General features: G+C 50.9%; 1 protein-coding gene across 1 annotated transcript in view; it reads right to left on the bottom strand.

Annotated features, from left to right (window-relative positions):
* NLGN3 (neuroligin 3) overlaps nt 1-16,631 on the bottom strand; it is a 474,172-nt gene that overhangs the window by 116,702 nt on the left and 340,839 nt on the right. Inside the window, exon 5 of the mRNA XM_069209374.1 lies at nt 10,050-10,235. Coding sequence (XP_069065475.1) covers nt 10,050-10,235 — 186 coding nt within the window. The remainder of the gene's footprint in view (nt 1-10,049; nt 10,236-16,631) is intronic.

Genomic DNA, 16,631 nt, shown 5'->3' with positions numbered 1-16,631 from the left:
GTTCCTTCCTTCCTTGCACTTACCGGCCTCGGTGCAGCCTCCTACCCCTGGACCAGTGCTGCCTACTGACACACCAGGCTTGGCTTCGCCAGACCTACCAGCCCTCCAGTAAGCCTGTCGGGACTGGACAAGAGCTGCCTATGAACCAGGGAGCCTGCCCACTGTCTGAACCGGGGTTCCACATTACCACTTTTATACCTCACTCGAAGAACTATGAAATGTTCATTCTGCATGACTGTCCTTAAATCAGACTCATGGGGAGTGAGGCAATTCTGAACTGGAAACCAAAGAACTGTTTTTCCACTGGGTCCTTCAAATTGTTCTAGAATGTTCTGAGGCTGCCTGGAACCTCAAGAGCCCTCAGCTCATCCTTCTGAAGCTGCAGGAGACAGATACTGAAAACAATTAAAAGTGGCTACCACAGAGAAGGTAGGGTTCGGTCTGTGACATGGTGGCCTCCCCACTTTTAAAACCTGTAAATATCCATATAACTTTGGGTATTTTTCTTGAAAAAGACTAAGGCGGTCATTCTGACCCTGGCGGTAAAAACCGCCAGGGCCGTGGTCCGCGGGAGCACCGCCAACAGGCTGGCGGTGCTCCTTTGGGCATTCTGACCGCGGCAGTACAGCCGCGGCCAGAAACGGAAAGTCGGCGGTGTACCGCCGGCTTTCCGCTGCCCAGGGGAATCAGCTGCGCCGCCATGGGGTTCCGACCCCCATACCGCCATCCTGTTCCTGGCGGTTTCGGCCGCCAGGAACAGGATGGCGGTATGGGGTGTCGTGGGGCCAGATCATACTAGGAAGTCCTGCAGGACCGAACGACCAAAGTAGCCATCCCGACGGACCTGACTGTCCAGACAGTAGTGCTTAGCAAACGTGTGCAGGGATGCCCAGATATCCAGGACAGGAACTCTGCGTGCTAACGCAGTAGAAGCAGCAGTTGCTCTGTTGGAATGAGCACGCAAGCCCTCAGGAGGTTGCTTCTTGGGCAAAGCGTAGCACATTTTGATGCAAAGAAGCACCCATCGAGAGATGGTACGCTTTTGCACCGCCTTCCCTTTTTTTGCACCCACATACCCAACGAAGAGTTGATCGTCAACCCGGAAATCTTTAGTACGATTGAGGTAGAACGCCAACGCTCTTTTTGGGTCCAGACGGTGGAGTCTCTCCTCCTCATGGGAAGGATGTGGGGGGGTGTAGAAAGTAGGCAGAGTGATGGACTGGCCTACATGAAAGGGTGTAACCACCTTAGGAAGGGAGGAAGCCTTAGTGCGCAACACTACTTTGTCAGGATGTACAGACAAAAATGGAGGTTTTGAGGAAAGGGCCTGAAGCTCACTCACCCTGCGAGCAGAGGTGATAGCGACCAGAAGGACAGCTTTGAAGGTGAGGAGCCGCAAGGGACAATTATGCATTGGCTCAAAGGGGGTACACATCAAGTAAGTAAGTACAAGATTAAGGTCCCACTGAGGCATGATAAATGGATTGGGAGGAAATAAATGGGTGAGTCCTTTTAGGAATCTACTCACAAAAGGAGTTTTAAAGAGTGAGGGCTGATCAGGTAGCCTAAGAAAGGCCGAAATGGCAGATAAATACCTTTTAAGGGTGCCCAAAGCAGAGCCCTGCTGGGCCAAAGAAAGAATGAACAGAAGAACCTCGGATAGAGGGGCAGAAAGGGGATCAACAGATTTGTTGGTACACCATGCCACAAATTTACTCCAACAACAGGCGTATAAAGTTTTGGTTGATGGACGCCTGGCTGACAAGATAACATCGCAGACTTCAGGTGGAGGTGCAAAAGGCGTCAACTGTCGCTGCTCAATCTTCACGCGTGAAGAACCGTCCCCTGTTGCTGCAACAGAAGATCCGCCCAAAGAGGCAGTCTGAGTGGAGATTCGATGGACATGTTCAATAGCTCTGGATACCATACTCTCCGTGCCCAGTCCGGAGCCACCAAGATGACTTGGGCCCGGTCGTTCCTGATTTTCTTGAGAACTCTGGGCAGAAGAGGAATAGGCGGAAAGGCGGAAAGGAGGCCGGAGTTCCACTCGAGATGAAAAGCGTCTCCGAGCGAGTGCCAGTTCTGAAACTCCAATGCACAAAACAGCTGACATTGCGCGTTCTCTGCGGAGGCAAACAGATCTAACCAAGGCTCTCCCCACCGCTGAAAGGGACCTTGCGCCACCTCTGGATGGAGACGCCATTCGTGATCGGCTGTGCATCGACAGCTGAGGTTGTCTGCTCTGGCGTTGAGGGATCCCACCGGATGTTGAACCACCAGGGTAATGCCCTGATGTTCCAGCCATGTCCAGATGCATAGTGCCTCCTGACAAAGCGTCCAGGACCCTACTCCGCCCTGTTTGTTGCAAAACCACATGGCGGTATTATTGTCAGTGAATACCTACACCACTTTCCCTTTGAGAGAGGGAAGGAATGCTTTCAACGCCAGCCTGATCGCCTGGAGCTCCAGAAGATTGATATGGAGCCCAGACTCCGCCGGAGACCAGAGTCCTCTAATCTCTGCCTCTCCCATGTGGCCGCCCCAACCCAGAAGTGACGCATCTGTCACTATAGAGAGATCTGGTTGGGGAAGGGAGAGGGATCTGCCATGGACCTAATGTGGATTCGAAAGCCACCACTGCAGGTCTTTCGCAGTCCCCTCCAAGATCTGGGCCATGTCGGAGAGATTCCCCTGAAGCTGCACCCACTGGAACTTCAGGTCCCACTGCAGAGCCCGCATATGCCATCTGGCATGTGTCACCAGCAGGAGACAGGAGGCCATGAGGCCCAGCAGCCTCAGAGTCAGCCTCACCGAAACCCAAGACTGAGGCTGAAATATCGGAGCCTGAATGTCTTGGACTCGCTTTTCGGGAGGATAAGCCCGAAACTGCAATGTGTCCAGAACAGCTCCGATGAAAGGGAGTGTCTGAGAGGGAGTCAGGTGTGACTTTGGCACGTTTATAGTGGACCCCAGTGTGTGCAGGAGGTTCGCCGTAGTCTGAAGGTGGGAGAGGACTTTCTGGGGCAAGTCCGCCTTCAACAGCCAGTCATCGACGTAGGGGAAGACTGAGACTCCTAACCTGCGCAGATGAGCTGCAACCACCGCCATCACTTTCGTGAACACCCAAGGGGCGCAGGTAAGGCTGAAGGGGAACACGGTAAACTGAAAGTGCTTGTGACCTACCACGAATTGAAGGTAACGTCTGTGGGCAGGCAGGATGGGGATGAGGAAATAAGCATCCTGCAAGTCCAACGCTACCATCCAGTCTCCTAGGTCCAAGGCAGACAGAACCTGAGCCAGGGTGAGCATTTTTCTTGAGGAAGTAGTTTAGGTCCCGAAGGTCTAGGACAGGACGTAAGCCCTTGTCCTTTTTTCGTATCACAAAGTAGTGGGAATAACAACCACGACCAACTTCGGGCATAGGGACTTTTTCTATAGCTCCCTTGGCCAAGAGAGCTGCGACTTCCTAGCGGAGAAGCGCCAAATGATCTGCTGGAAGGTGACTGAAGGATGGAGGCATGGTTAGTGGAGCAGATTCGAAAGGGAGGGAGTAGACCTTTCGAACTATCTGCAAAACCCACCTGTCCGTGGTGATGTCTTCCCAGTGGGGCCGGTGATGGTGAATCCTGCCACCAACTGGACGGGAGTGAGGGGACGTACTAAGAGGGTTTGGAGGCTGCAGCGGGGGTAGAGGCGGAATCCCACATGGCCTGTCCCACGGCCATGTGGGATTCCGCATCCCCGGCCATGCAGAGGCTGAACAGCATGGGTGGCACGGTTGCTGGGTGGAGGACACGACAGGGAGCCCCTTCCGTGGCCACGAAAGGGGCGAAAAATGGACTATGGAGGAAGAGTGGCAGAGAAAGACCGAGGGACTGAGCGGTAGCCCGGGAATCCTTGAATCTCTCCAAGGCTGAGTCCGCTTTATCTCAGAAGTGACGTGAGCCATCAAAGGGCATGTCGGTGAGTGACTGTTGGACATCCCCAGAAAAAACAGAAGTACGCAACCAAGCGTGGCGTAGTAAGGCCACCGTCGTAGCAACCTATCTGCCCAGTGAGTTGGTCGTGTCTAGCCCACAACGGATTGTGAACTTTGCCGCATCTCTCCCATCGTTCACAGCTTGGGAGCCGATAGCACTGGCCTCCTCCGGTATCTGCGGCAGGACTTGCACAACCGTATCCCACAAAGAGTGGGTATAGCGGCCCAAAAGGCATGCAGTGTTCACAGACCGCAGCGCGAGACTGGAGGAAGAAAATAACTTCTTGCCAAACTATTCCGGAGATTAGACCTGACCTCAACAGTGGGAAGCTCAAGACCAAGGACCTCAGCTGCCCTACTGACCACCATACCATAAGTTGCTCCCTCCTGCGTAACCATGGTTGGAGGAGACAGCATGCCAGCGTCAGGAGAAGTATCCGGACCACTGGCTTTGCCCAATTCCTGAGCCCAGACCATAGAAGGGTCAGCCTGGTATTCATAAGGGTCCAGGGACCCCTCCAAGACCTCCCCATTTTTGTACCCATAAGAAAAAGGGTCCGAATCCGACGTGGGGTGAATAGGCCCCTTCGAAGTCGAAGGCGGCGTCGGCCGATGCTGCACTGACTCCAAGTCGTCGGGGATTAGAATTGGGTTGATGTCGATAGTGGGCACTACCAACGTTGGGAGCGTCGACAATCGACCCGGTGCCGGGGAAGGTCTCAAGAGTGCGACTGGCGCTGGTGCGGATCCGTGCGCGGATCCGGATGGGACCTCAGTGGATGGAGCTGAATCCGCAGCCACGGAACACGAAGGCCCCTCAGCCGAACCCCTTGGGCCCGAAGCCGCCGTATCGGGGTCGGACCGCCCAAAAATGAGGCACATGGCCTCATAAAACTCTTTAAGCTGGGCGGGGGTCGCTCCGGGAAACTTGGGGAAGCGCGGAGCCGACCCAGACGCAGGCTCTGAGGACGGAGGCCTTGTGCGTGGATGCTCCTCCCGCGTCACGTCGGCCGAGCGACAGGGTGAAGTGATCTCTCCGACTTCTTCTTCTTCTTTTGACCTGAGGATTTGGAAGAAGACGAGTGGTGATGGCTGACACAACCAGTCTCGAGACCTTCCTCTTAAGAGAGACCGGGACCGACACAGAGTCGAGTGCCCGGCCGCCATAAGCATTAGGGACCGCTCCCTGAAAGCCTTCGGGTGCATGGCCTGGCACTCGGAGCACGACTTCGGGTCGTGGTCGCGCTCGAGACACCACAGACAAACCAGATGAGGATCCGTCACCGACATCGTACAATGACAGTCCACGCACGACTTGAAACCGGTCTTCAGGGACATCCTCGACGCACCAAATTTCACAGAAAAACTCGACAAAACGGTCAAATTCGGTCAAAAATAGACCAGGGTAGCTCTTCTCCGGATCAGCGGGTGGTGCGGAAAGAAAAGAACTGACGTCACTGCGCGAGGGCGGTGTCTATATACTACTCCAGACGTCATCACGGCGACTACGACGCCAACGATGCCCGCAGAGTCGACCGACACCACCTACCGACCCGCAAGTGTACTGCTCAAAGAAAAATCTCCGGATCTAGTCTGACGCCTGGGGAAAATTCTAAGGTAAGGAATCTGCAACTAGAAGTCTCTATCAGATAAGATAGTTTCACTGCTGCCTGTCATTGGCTGGGAATAATGTGAGCCACCATTTTGAGACAAGATGAAACAAAAGCTGCCACTCTAAGTCCACAAAAGAAAACAACTACCCTTTTAGCTCTGCTGTTGATGCTGCTTCGGAAGAGAAATTAATGACTGTGAACATCCCAGACACAAGGTGCTGCGGGTGGCGGCCCAGCACATCAATGAGGCAATGGAAGACACGGCCTAAGGATGGCAGTGCAACCAAATAACTATAAAAGGCCAGAACTACACTTTTAAGTTGTTACAGGTAGGGTATTGGTAGGAGTAAGTACACACCTACCACTGGCAGTACACCCCCAACCCAGGGTTGTGCTCAATCAAGGTCCCACAAAGTATCCCCTGGCTCAACCCCTGGTAACTTGGCAACGAGCAGTCAGACTTAAATCAGGAGACAGGTATGTAAAACATGTAAATACACCAATACAGTAAATAAGTAAGACACAACACACAATTAAAAAAAATCCCACTTCGATTTATAAAAATAGTAAATATTTTCAACTTTAGAATGACACCAAAATGACAAAAATCCTATACAGGGAACCAGAGATATGATTAAAAGTAACTAGTGTTTAGAAGCCAATAGCCCTTGGACCAAAGGTTGCACTGGACTGGGCACAGTCTAGAATTCCAGCTGCCTGCAGTGTAACACTTTACACTTACTTCCAGAAGTGTTTTGTGATGCAGGAAATTGGTCCATAATCCCAATCAAAGGTTCCAGAATCTCTGAGTTGCTCCTTGGGATGTTGGGACTTCAATTCCCACAAGGCACCTGGCCAAATCCTAGCAATCCACTGGACGCACTCTAGGCTGGGTACTTTTGTGGAAGTTTGATGCAGGAAACTGATCCAACACCCCAATCCAAGGTTCCAGGGTCTCTGAGTTGCTCCTTGGGATGCTGGGACTACAATTCCCACAGTGCACCTGGCCAAATCCTTGCATGTCCACTGGACGCACTCCAGGCTGGGGACGTTTGTGGACGTTGGTGCAGAATAGCTCTTTTAACCTGTTGCTTCAGGGAGTCCACTCCTGAGTCCTTTTTCAAGCAAGACACAGTCCTTTGGGCTGTGGTTCCAGTGTGCAACAGGCAGTCCTTAATTTTCCAGGCCTCTGAGTTACAAACCAGGGTTCCAGAAGGGGGCAGTCATTCTTCTTCTTGAGGTTTCAGGCAGCAGATGTGAATTCCAATGCAGATCAGCCACTTTTATTCCATCATCTTGTGGGACAGCCACTGGGGATTCTTGTCCAATGGGCTGCAGGGTACAACCTAGAGGTATGACAACTTCCTCCAAAGTGTGGCATCTTCTTGTCCCATAAGGCACTGCACTTTGGCATTCCAAGATGGATGATTTATCTCCACAGGAGCAATGTCTGGCTAAACCACCCCCCCTGGTTTTGCTAATTTTCATCAACTCCATCCCTGGACATCTGGAAATTCCTCTCTTAAGCCTACTATCTGTGGGGTATAAGATGAGGGTCCGGCCTGGTTGCACTCCCTTCTGACTGGTATTCTTTGAAGCCTCAGCTTGCTTCACTGCTGAGGAGTGCTAGTGCTGACTCAGTAACAGTATAGCAGCGCTGCTGATAAGTGCTAGTACTGACTCAATAACAGCACATCAGCACCTCTGAGAAGTGCTAGTGCTGACTCAGTAACAGTACAGCAGCACTGCTGAGGAGTGCTACTGAGAACTCAGTAACAGTAGAGCAGCGCTGCTGAGAAGTGCTAGTACTGACTCAGCAATATTATGGAAGCGCTGATGAGGAGGACTAGTGCTGACAGCGCTGTTGAGAGGTGCTAGTGCTGACTCAGTACCAGAACAGCAGCGCTGTTGAGAGGTGCTAGTGCTGACTCAGTAACAGTACAGCAGCGCTGCTGAGAGGTGCTAGTCATGACTCAGTAACAGTACAGCAGCGCCACTGAGCAGTGCCAGTACTGTAACAGTACAGCAGCACTGATGAGTGGTAGTGCTGACTCGGTAACAGTACAGCAGGGCTGCTGAGAGGTGCTAGTGCTGACTCAGTAACAGTACAGCAGCACTGCTGAGAAGTGCTAGTGCTGACTCAGTAACAGTACAGCAGCACTGCTGAAAGGTGCTAGTCATGGCTCAGTAACAGTACAGCAGTGCCGCTGAGCACTGCTAGTAGAGTAACAGTACAGCAGCACTGCTGAAAAGTGCTAGTGTTGACTCAGTAATAGTACAGCAGCGCTGCTGAGAAGTGTTAGTGCTAACTCAGTAACAGTACAGCAGCACAGCTGAGGAGTGTTTGTGCTGACTCAGTAACAGTACAGGTGCACTGCTGAGAAGTGCTAGTGCTGACTCAGTAACAGTACAGGTGCACTGCTGAGAAGTGCAAGTGCTGACTCAGTAACAGTACAGGAGCACTGCTGAGAAGTGCTAGTGCTGACTTAGTAACAGTACAGCAGCGCTGCTGAGAGGTGCTAGTCATGACTCTGTAACAGTACAGCAGCGCTGCTGGGAGGTGCTAGTCATGACTGAGTAATAGTACAGCAGCACTGCTGAGAAGTGCTAGTGTTGACTCAGTAACAGTACTGCAGCGCTGCTGAGAAGTGCTAGTGCTGACTCAGTAACAGTACAGCAGGGCTGCTGAGGAGTGCTACTGCTGACTCAGTAACAGTACAGGAGCACTGCTGAGAAGTGCTAGTGCTGACTCAGTAACAGTACTGCAGCGCTGCTGAGAGGTGCTAGTCATGACTCTGTAACAGTACAGCAGCGCTGCTGAGAGGTGCTAGTCATGACTGAGTAATAGTACAGCAGCACTGCTGAGAAGTGCTAGTGTTGACTCAGTAACAGTACAGCAGCGATGCTGAGAAGTGCTAGTGCTGACTCAGTAACAGTACAGCAGGGCTGCTGAGGAGTGCTACTGCTGACTCAGTAACAGTACAGCAGCACTGCTGAGAAGAGCTAGTGCTGACTCAGTAACATTACGGAGGGCGGCTGAGAAGTGCTAGTACTGACTCAGTACCAGTACAGCCAGCAGCGCTGCTGAGAAGTGCTAGTGCTCCTTCAGTAACCGAACAGCATCACTGCTGAGGAGTGCTAGTGCTGACTCAGTAACAGTACAGCAGCGCTGCTGAGAAGAGCTAGTACTGACTCAGTAACAGTACAGCAGCGCTGCTGAGAAGTGCGAGTGCTGACTCAGTACGAGTACAGCAGCACTGCTGAGGAGTGCTAGTGCTGGCTCAGTAACAGTACAGCATCACTGCTGAGGAGTGCTAGTGCTGACTGAGTAACAGTACAGCAGCACTGCTGAGAGGTGCTAGTCATGACTCAGTAACAGTTCAGCAGCGCCGCTGAGCACTGCTAGTACAGTAACAGTACATCAGCACTGATGAGTGGTAGTGCTGACTCGTTAACAGTACAGCAGCACCGCTGAGAAGTGCTAGAGCTGACTCAGTAACAGTACCGCATCACTGCTGAGGAGTGCTAGTGCTGACTCAGTAACAGTACAGCAGCACTGCTGAAAGGTGCTAGTCATGACTGAGTGATAGTACAGCAGCACTGCTGAGAAGAGCTGGTGCTGACTCAGTAACAGTACAGCAGCCCTGCTGAGGAGTGCTAGTGCTGACTCAGTAACAGTACAGCATCACTGCTGAGAAGAGCTAGTACTGACTCAGTAACAGTACAGCAGGGCTGCTGAGGAGTGCTAGTGCTGACTCAGTAACAGTACAGCATCACTGCTGAGAAGTGCTAGTGCTGACTCAGTAATAGTACAGCATCACTGCTGAGAAGTTCTAGTGCTGACTCAGTAAAGGTACAGCAGGGCTGCTGAGGAGTGCTAGTACTGACTCAGTAATAGTACAGCATCACTGCTGAGGAGTGCTAGTGCTGACTCAGTAACAGTACAGGAGCACTGCTGAGAAGTGCTAGTGCTGACTCAGTAACAGTACAGCAGCCCTGCTGAGGAGTGCTACTGCTGACTCAGAAACAGTACAACAGCACTGCTGAGAAGTGGCACAGTTTGGTAAAGTCAAAGCCACGGTGCAGAGAAGGGTTGGTAAAGTACATTTAAAGTTGCACCCTTGCTGTACCTTTAATTAAAGAAGTGTTTGTGAAAAGTACGTCAGTCCTGGCGAGAAGTGCTGGTCTAATTCACAAAAGGTAGAGACACCCTGCTGAGAAGTGCCATTCTGCTGTTAATGGGGTGATGGGAGTATGTTTAGGGGTTCTTGAAGCCACAGTCACCCATACATCCTGCGGGTACCTGATGCCATCGTCCAAAGCCTCGCCCGACCCTCGGCGCCCTCATTTTCTCCCCCATGCCCAAGACCGAGCCCCGGAGTAGGTGTTTGCCATTGCCAGTACCCCTCAGCCCCCCAGCACAGCTCTGGGAGCAGTGTAAGCCCCCAGGGGCCTACCTTCGGAGTGGTGCGACAAGGTGAGCAGGCTGACGCAGGAGGCACCGATGCCGGACCCGAAGACGGTGATGCGCAGGGGGTCCCCCCCGAAGAAGGCGATGTTCTCGCTGATCCATCGCAGGGCCTGGATCTGGTCCAGCAGGCCGTAATTCCCCTTAGCAGCCTGGTCTCCGGTGCTCAGGAACCCTGCAACCAACAGAGACAGGAAATCAGGATCCCCGTGACATCCCATTCCGACTGTACCCCAACACATCACAGACTGCTCCCACGTGTTCAAGAACCCTGCAACGAACAGAGACAGGAAATCGGAAATCCCTGTGACACCCCATTCCGACTGCACCCCAGCATATCACAGACTGGTCCCACGTTTTCAAGAACCCTGCAACCAACAGACAGAGTATATTAGGAACCCCTGCAACACCCCATTCCGACTGTACCCCAACACATCACAGACTGGTCCCATGTGTTCAAGAACCCTTCAGTCAACACAAACAGGAAATCAGAAACCACTGTGACACCCCATTCCGACTGTACACATCACAGACTTGTCCCAATGGTTCAAGAACCTGCAACCAACAGACAGGAAATCAGGAACTACTGTGACACCCTATTTCAACTGTACCCAACACATTACAGATTGATCCCATGTGTTCAAGAACCTGCAACCCTGAGAGACAGGAAATCACGATCCCCTGCGACACCCCATTCCGACTGTACCCCAATACATCACAGATTGGTCCCATGTGTTCATGAACCCTGCAGCCAACAGAGACAGGAAATCAGAAACCCCTGCGGCATCCCATTCTAACTGTACCCCAACACATCACAGACTGGTCCCAGGTGTTCAAGGGCCCTGCAACCGACAGACAGGAAATCTGGAACCCCTATGACACCCCATTTCGACTGTACCCCCAACACATCACAGACTGGTCCCACATGTTCAAGAACCCTGCAACCAACAGAGACAGGAAATCAGGAACCCTTGCAACACCCCATTCCGACTGTACCCCAACACATCACAGACTGGTCCTAGGTGTTCAAGAACCCTTCAAACAACAGAGACAGGAAATCAGAAACCCCTGTGACACCCCATTCCGACTGTACCCCAGCACATCACAGACTGGTCCCAGGTGTTCAGGCACCCTGCAATCAACAGACAGGAAATCAGAAACCCCTGTGACACCCCATTCCGACTGTACCCCAACACATCACAGACTGGTCCCAGGTGTTCAGGAATCCTGCAACAGAGACAGGAAATCAGAAATCCCTGTGACACCCCATTCCGACTGTACCCCAGCACATCACAGACTGGTCCCAGGTGTTCAGGCACCCTCCAATCAACAGACAGGAAATCAGAAACCCCTGTGACACCCCATTCCGACTGTACCCCAACACATCACAGACTGGTCCCATGTTTTCAAGAACCCTGCAACCAACAGACACAGGAAATCAGGAAGCCCTGTGACACCCCATTTCGACTATACCCCAACACATCACAGACTGGTCCCATGTGTTTAAGAACCCTGCAACCAACAAAGACAGGAAATCAGAAACCCCTGTGACACCCCATTCCGACTGTACCCCAACACATCACAGACTGGTCCCAGGTGTTCAGGAACCCTGCAACCAACAGACAGGAAATCAGAAACCCCTGTGACACCCCATTCCGACTGTACCCCAACACATCACAGACTGGTCCCACGTTTTCAAGAACCCTGCAACCAACAGACACAGGAAATCAGAAACCCCTGCGACACCCCATTCTAAATGTACCCCAACACATCACAGACTGGTCCCAGGTGTTCAAGGACCCTGCAACCAACAGACAGGAAATCAGGAACCCCTATGACACCCCATTTCGACTGTACCCCAACACATCACAGACTGGTCCCACAGGTTCAAGAACCCTGCAACCAACAGAGACAGGAAATCAGGAACCCTTGCAACACCCCATTCCGACTGTACCCCAACACATCACAGACTGGTCCTAGGTGTTCAAGAACCCTTCAAAAAACAGAGACAGGAAATCAGAAACCCCTGGGACACCCCATTCGGACTGTACCCCAATACATTGCAGACTGGTCCCACGTGTTCAGGGACCGTGAAACTAACAGACAGGAAATCAGGAACCCCTGTGACACTCCATTTCGACGGTACCCAAACACATCACAGACTGGTCCCACGTGTTCAAGAACCCTGCAACCACCAGATACAGGAAATCATGAACCCTTGCAACACCCCATTCTGGCTGTATCCCAGTACATCACAGACTGTTCCCACATGTTCACCAACCCATCAATCAACAGAGACAGGAAATCAGAAACCCCTCTGACACCCCATTCCGACTGTACCCCAACACATCACAAACTGGTCCCACGTTTTCAAGAACCCTGCAACCAACAGAGACAGGAAATCAGAAACCCCTGTGACACCCCATTCCGACTGTACCCCCAACACATCACAGACTGGTCCCAGGTGTTCAAGAACCCTGCAACCAACAGACAGGAAATCAGAAACCACTGTGACACCCCATTCCGACTGTACCCCAACACATCACAGACTGGTCCCACGTTTTCAAGAACCCTGCAACCAACAGACACAGGAAATCAGGAAGCCCTGTGACACCCCATTCCGACTATACCCCAGCACATCACAGACTGGTCCCACGTGTTCAAGAACACTGCAACCAACAGAGACAGGAAACCAGAAACCCCTGTGACACCCCATTCCGACTGTACCCCAACACATCACAAACTACTCCAAGGTGTTCAGGAACCCTGCAACCAACAGACAGGAAATCAGGAACCCCTGCGACACCCCATTCTGACACATCACAGACTGGTCCCACGTGTTCATGAACCCTTCAATCAACAGAGACAGGAAATTAGGAACTCCTGCAACACCCCATTCCGACTGTACCTCAACACATCACAGACTGGTCCCACGTTTTCAAGAACCCTGCAACCAACAGACATAGTATATTCGGAACCCCTGCAATACCCCATTCCAATTGTACCCCAACACATCACAGACTGGTCCCATGTGTTCAAGAACCCTTCAGACAACAGAAACAGGAAATCAGAAACCTCTGTGACACCCCATTCCGACTGTACCCCAACACATCACAGACTTGTCCCAATGGTTCAAGAACCTGCAACCAACAGACAGGAAATCAGGAACCCCTATGACACCCCATTTCGACTGTACCCCAACACATCACAGACTGGTCCCACATGTTCAAGAACCCTGCAACCAACAGAGACTGGAAATCAGGAACCCTTGCAACACCCCATTCCGACTGTATCCCAACACATCACAGACTGGTCCTAGGTGTTCAAGAACCCTTCAAATAACAGAGACAGGAAATCAGAAACCCCTGTGACACCCCTTTCCGACTGTACCCCAACACATCACAGACTGGTCCCACGTGTTCAGGGACCGTGAAGCTAACAGACAGGAAATCAGGTACCCCTGTGACACTCCATTTCAACGGTACCCAAACACATCACAGACTGGTCCCACGTGTTCAAGAACCCTGCAACCAACAGATACAGGAAATCATGAACCCTTGCGACATCCCATTCTGACTGTATCCCAGTACATCACAGACTGGTCCCACATGTTCACCAACCCATCAATCAACAGAGACAGGAAACCAGATACCCCTATGACACCCCATTCTGACTGTACACCAACCCATCACAGACTGGTCCCACGTGTTCAAGAACATGAAACTAACAGACAGGAAATCAGAAACTCCTGTGACACCCCATTCCTACTGTACGCCAATACATCACAGACAAGTCCCATGTGGTCAGAAACCCTGCGACCAACAGGCGGGAAATCAGAAACACCTGTGACACCTCATTCTGACTGTACCCCCAACACATCACAGGCTGGTTGTACTTGTTCAAGAACCCTCCAACCAGCACAGGAAATCAGGAATCCCTGTGACACCCCATTCTGACAGTACCCCAATACACCACAGACAAGTCCCATGTGGTCAGAAAGCCTGCAACCAACAGACAGGAAATCAGAAACCCAGCATTGCGCAGTGACCTATCAGAATGCAACCCCACAAATCACAATCTCGACTGGAGCAGCTCATCACACATGGACCTAGTAAACTAAATCAAAGATGGCTGCCATTGCCTGATTACAGGAATGGATCACACAACACAGCCCAATCAAAGATAGCTGCCATTGCCTGATCACAGGTGCGGATCACACAGCATAGCCCAACCAAAGATGGCTGCCATTGCCCAATTATAGGAGCAGATCACATACCGTAGCCCAATCAAAGATGGCTGCCATTGCCTGATTACAGGAGCAGATCACATAACATAGTACAATCAAAGATGGCTGCCATTGCCCATTTATAGTAACAGATCACACACCATCGCCCAATCAAAGATGGCTGCTATTTCCGGATCACAGAGGTGGATCACACAACATAGTCCAATCAAAGATGGCTGCCATTGCCTGATCACAGTAGCCGACCACAAAACATAGCCCAATCAAAGATGGCTGGCACTCCCCTGCTATTATACTGCACTGAAACTGTCATGCGGTGCCTGTGACAGGGATAAAGGCCACATCCCATAACCAGATCTCATTTTCCCAACTAAAAAAATAATAACTTTAAACAGAAATGTTAACCATACAAAGGGAAGACAACATTAGGAAAAGTACTTCTCTACTACGAAGGTCAAAATATTTTTTTTTTTTAAAGAGAGACTTGAATCCTGATATAACAAGTGTACCTGGAGTCATAATTAGCCAAAAGTACTCAGTGTAATTCATCACACTCCAACCAAAGTGTTCCGGGACTGAAAAAAGAAATAACCACAAAACAACTAAGAGGACATCTGAGTAATTGCTAATTAGGTCAATAACAATGAGAAGAAAATTGACTTGGCCACTGGAGATTTGATTCTGCATCCTAGTCCCAGAAGAGGATATGAAGACTGAAAGAAGTCAGCCTCATTGATGGCTTATTTCATTCTTTAGTTTTTGAATTAAACAATATGCACAAAGATTACCAAGACTGCATTTAAAAAGACAGGGTGAAAGGAGATTGGTATTGAAAGGCCCAAGGAAATTGCAATTTAAGGGTGCGCCAACGCCTATGCTGCAAAATTTGCGAACAACAATTTGGCTTCTGAGGATGTACCCGGAAAGCCCGAGTCGCCAACATTAAACCCATCACCACAGCTCTTCCAAACACTTCATAATAGAATGTAATGGTCTTGAGGCTTATTTCAGTCCAACATGACTAGATATGGACTCAAGAAATGGCCAAAGACGCAGACAATCCGGAAGTCTGTAAACACCTAGAAGGAAGGGTTTTTACATTTCCCAACACCCGCCTTGGAGCCTCCAGATGAAACCATGTCCCGCTTCCTAGAGATGGTTTCAGGTCCACATGATGTCTCCACAGCTTCTGATTGGACACGCAAGGTTGTCACATTCCAAATATAGACACAAGCACCCAAGGTAGGACACTGCCCAACCCTCATTCCTTTCTCTGGAAATAAATACCAAAAAAAAACACAAAGTGCCCCTTTGGCTTATCTGTTTATCTCTAGTAAATGACCAATGGGCAGGGCCCGTGCAATAGCAATCCTGCATTCCATTCCACCACCGAGAGGGCTTAGCTCAAATGCAGTGCACAGGCTTGTGTCAGAAGGGGGAATTCCGTCAACCATGGTCCTTGGAAGACTGGACCAAAGATTACTAAAGCTTCCAATGAAATCTGCACTGACTGTAAGGAAGGGAGCATCATAAGTGATGATGCAGACACAACACGATGTCCACATAAGAAGGGTCACAGCGCAAGCGCCCTCTCCAGAACTTCAGAGCCACACAGACTGCGTCTCCTACTTGTTGTGTTCAACCCAACACTAATGCCTGCCCACCCTCCCCCCGGGACACTGAAGGAGCACCCCAGACTCATCAGGAGATCCGGGGTGCAGCAAGGCACCTATGATGGCTGGAGAAGGATCTGCTTAAGAGGACCTGGTTACGTCAGAACATGACTTGCCATCATTTTCAGTTTTTTTTCTATTATTCAAAGATTGTCCAAGGCCAGGGAACTCGAAATTCTCTTTTCTTACAATTTATGGACCAGAACCACCCACACTTGGTGGTGATTACCTTGCAAGAAGGGGACCTGGAAGAGATTCAGAAGGCAAGAGCATGAATGATTGTCATACATGTGTATCTTCCCCAGGTAACTCCTCCTGTAAGGGGTTTGGGGCCAGATGTACAAAGCTAGATAGTGGCCTTAATGCCCATGATCTGCAAAACCACAGGGTTTGGGACGGTACTTTACCAAAAATCAATTAAGTATTTCCTACTCCCAAAAGGGTTTGCCACCCACTGGAATCACAAATCGTCATTGTGAGTCTCACCGGTGTGCATCAGTAGTTTGAGGATGCAGCTGCAGTCACGCACCACTCATGATTCCCGCCACAAGTCCTTGGGGGCCCGTTGCACGCTGTTCACAATGTCTTTCGTTCTGGTGTTTAGGACCACGGGCAGCTTTAAAGAATGTTCATAGCAAAGAAATGGATCTACTGT

Source organism: Pleurodeles waltl, chromosome 2_1, assembly GCF_031143425.1.
Source record: "Pleurodeles waltl isolate 20211129_DDA chromosome 2_1, aPleWal1.hap1.20221129, whole genome shotgun sequence".
Taxonomy (NCBI): domain Eukaryota; kingdom Metazoa; phylum Chordata; class Amphibia; order Caudata; family Salamandridae; genus Pleurodeles; species Pleurodeles waltl.
This window is presented reverse-complemented; position numbering and strand designations above follow the sequence as displayed.